This window comes from Nannochloropsis gaditana, assembly GCF_000240725.1.
Source record: "Nannochloropsis gaditana CCMP526 unplaced genomic scaffold scaffold193, whole genome shotgun sequence".
Lineage (NCBI taxonomy): Eukaryota > Eustigmatophyceae > Eustigmatales > Monodopsidaceae > Microchloropsis > Microchloropsis gaditana.
In genome coordinates this window covers 6,212-9,653 of record NW_005803760.1, presented here as the reverse complement: position 1 = coordinate 9,653, position 3,442 = coordinate 6,212, and the positions used below count along the sequence as shown (strand labels likewise).

Here is a 3,442-nt window from a genome sequence, read left to right as displayed (position 1 = left end):
GGTCTTGGAAACACTGTGCGAGAGCTCCCTCCTCCCCCTCCTCCCTCGTACGAATCCAGACTTCTTCGCGGAGGGAAGCTGTTCCCTTGCGCAGGCGCAGGCTGAGGCTGCTGCATGAAGAGAATCCCTCCGTCCCTCCCTCCCTTCCTCCCTCCCTCCCTCCTAAGGCGGGCGAAGAAACGCGGGCTGTTTCGGTACGTGCCTTGCATGGAAAGAAAAAGGGGCAACCGGGAGGGAGAGAAAGGAGGGAGGGAGGGGGAAAGGGAGGGAGAGAGGGAGGGAGGGCGGAAGGTGAGAGGCTTCACGCCAGACTGCGGACGGAGAGATAGAGAAACAGGCAGTGCATCCTTTCCCTTCACTCGCAAACCCATCAACTTCCCGTCCCTTCTTCCATGTCCATCATACATACATCCTTCCGGATCCATTACACAACCCTCCTTCCAGATCCATCACGCACCCATCTGTCCCGGAAACGACGGCCGGAACGCCGAGGCCCACCCCAGGCAAAGGCAACCCACTACCGCCACGGCCAAGGTCCTTCGTGCTCCTTTCCTCCGACTGGGATCGGTAGAGCATGTGTTTTCAGCAGGTATGGAGGGAAAACATTTACTTTCTGAGGTTCCTGCTGCCACATCACTAGTATGCGCCATGATATCTGGCGAGAGGCACTGTACTGCCTGGGCCTGTCTGCGCACTCCGACACAGGCGTCCGCCGATCTGCCGTGACAGTTTTGCCGAGAAGAGAGTAAGCTGTGCTCGACGACGCTGGTTTGCTGAGAGTAGACTGTGGGAAAGGAAGGAAGGGGGGGAAGCTGAGGGTGAGTGGGCGGAGAGGTGGACTGGATATGAAAGGATATGTCTGAAAGGTAGGAATGCAACGCCAGTGAAAACGGAAACAAACAAAAAGAGCGCGTGGCTGTCAGACAGATAGAGAAATACCCTCGCTGGATGCGTTTGTGCGGGCTTAGTATCGTACATACGAGGAAGAACGATAAAAAGAGACCTCAAAGATGGCCGCCTGCACCATCCATATCACTGCAACACTCCACCACGCCATCCACCCATCGACCTCGCCCACCCATACCACCGCACAGTCCAAGACCGCTTCACACCCACGCCGTACATTCTCGCCCGTCCCTTTTACGCCCCCTGCCCCCCAAAGCGCCCAACTCATGTGGTTTCCGGCGCCTGTGTGGCTTCCCTCCAAGCTCGCGGGCCTTCAAGCCGAGTCATATTTGAACAGATCGGAACGGTCCCCTCTTCCACCCCCTCCCTCCTCCTTCAAGGCCACCGCCTTTGGCTCTTTCCGAGCCTCCACCTCATGTATTTCGTCCGCCAATGTCAGCACAGGTATGGAGGTCGTAAGGGGCCGCGAAGCTTTGGACGCCGGTCCCTGTCGTGCGTTCTTCTCCCCTCCTCGTCGCCTCCTCTCGCTTCACTTCCACCTCCTCCTCCTCGCTCTTGCTATATTATTTTGCAGCCATAATGTCGTCGCGCGTCGCCCATGTCCTTCCTTCATCTCCAGCTCACTCTCTAATAAATCTCTTTTAAAGCACCGGTTCACGCTGCGTCCCCTCTGCTTCGTCAAGACACGCATCTCCTCCTCCCCCCTTCCCAAGCTCCCACTCACAAGTTCATTCCCTCTCTTCGCCGCAACTGACCAAAACAAGAAGGAAAGCCCAGCTGAGAAAAATACAGGGAATGAAGCTGGCGAACTAAGAAAACTGCTTACGAACGACACGAAAGAAAAACCTCTGCTTGTCTACCTGACCCTAATTTCCATCGCCCTCCTTGCCCTGGGTAGGCCCCCCCCCCTTCTGCCTTCCTCCCTTCGCGTCTGCCTCTCACCTTTCTTCCGCTTTAAATTTCAACATTGATTTGTCTCTCGTCTGCCGCGATATTTCGGGCCTTCTCTGCGTGCGCTGCTTTTTCTCGCCGCAGCCGACCCCTCTGACTGGACCGCTCCTGGGCTTTCCCCCCTCCTCTTTCCCTCCCTCCCTTCAGGGGTTGGCACGTACGAATTCGGTGGTCCACTTCTAGGTCTCGGCTTCAGCGACGACAGCAATTTCTACTTCGACGCCGCTCCTTCCTACGCGTTGCTCCTCGTGTACCCGCCCCTCTTCCTCTTCTTCCCCGAAGCCCGGAACCTCCTTCTCAAGACTTTGGTGGTCTCCTTCCTCATCACACTGCCCATCTACTTCTTCCCTTACCACGTCCTGGGCTGGGAGCCCACGAACGAGCACGTATTGATCACGGTGGCCGTTCCGATCCTCTCCTACCTCACCTTCTTCTCCTGGCGGGCCACGGCGGCGTACATGGAGATCGTGGAGGAGGAAGGGAAGGAGGGAAAAGAACTGTAGCCCAAGATCGGTGTCACCTTCTAATCAACGAAATATTTTTGAGCGTGCCTGCGGAGGCGTGTATTCTGGAGAGGGAGGGTGTGCCTTTTGAGTGCAAAGGAAGGACATGCCCGCGTACTGGGGAAAGAAAAGGGCTTGGAACCGACCCTTGATTTCATCACGCTTTACTTTTGATATCTGTGTTAGAATGTCGACAAAATAAACACGTGGTCGCTGCTTTTCCTCCACCGTACACCATGCCTCCATTTCTGCACTCTCTTACGGCGGGGGGGCAGAGAGGTAAGGCCTTGACGCTTCCTTCTGCCTCGACCAGCCAACATCAGGGGAACCCTTCGAATCCCTCCAGACCCCTACGCCCCTCCCGACGGCTCCTTATACCGCCCCTTATGTAACAGCGCGTCCCCCACACGGCCTGTGTAAGACCACTGTACTATAAAATTACATTCCTTCCTCACCACCTCCGTACACGGGGAGGGTCCTTTCCCACAAGATTTTCCGTCCAAATTACTCACAAGTCATTCTCAGACACTCCAACGTCCTCACCTGCGGGCTCCTTAACACGTCTTTTCGTATGGCTAGTGCAGCACCTCCCGGGGCTGCCCTTCCCTCTACATCACCTTCCTGTACACTTATCGTCCTTCCTCATCCCCCTCGTTCCGATCTACATTTCCCTATTTGCACACGACCTTTCCCGCCAACCTCCCCGACTCCCGCGACTTGCCTTTCCCTCCCCATCCCCTTCCGTGTTCCGCCCTCAATTCTCACCATTGTTCCGCAGACCTCCTCACCCATGACCTTGCTTCGAATATCTCCCCCGCCTCTTCTCCCTCGCTATCCGCGACCGATCTCTGTCGCTAGGAAAAAACCTCCTCGTGAGCACCCCCACTAGGCCCTTCTCTGTCCATACCTCCGCCTACATCAACATGTCCAAGCCCGACTTTCCTCCCCATTCATCCATATATTCCTGAGCGCAAGCCGTCCCGGATCCCCGCCCTCTCAGACAATCTCCCCCTTCTTCCCCCTCCCATTCCTCCCCTTCCTCCTCCTCGACCTGCCTTTCTTCCCCCCCGCACCATTCCCTC

General features: G+C 56.5%; 2 protein-coding genes across 2 annotated transcripts; one reads left to right on the top strand and one right to left on the bottom strand.

The window, feature by feature from the left end:
* Positions 1–26: 26 nt before the first annotated feature.
* NGA_0639700 (uncharacterized protein) lies at positions 27–788 on the bottom strand (the record flags this gene model as incomplete). Its single annotated transcript, XM_005855450.1, has 2 exons — positions 27–202; positions 458–788. Coding segments are annotated over 2 exons (507 nt in total), but the record flags the coding sequence as incomplete, so codon positions are not given.
* A 558-nt stretch (positions 789–1,346) lies between these two features.
* Positions 1,347–2,360, top strand: NGA_0639900 (uncharacterized protein; the record flags this gene model as incomplete). The annotated part of the gene is made up of 2 exons (XM_005855451.1): positions 1,347–1,800; positions 2,005–2,360. The coding sequence occupies exons 1-2, from the start codon at positions 1,353–1,355 to the stop codon at positions 2,358–2,360; spliced, it is 804 nt and encodes a 267-aa protein (XP_005855513.1). The 5' UTR covers positions 1,347–1,352.
* Between the last annotated feature and the right edge of the window lie 1,082 nt (positions 2,361–3,442).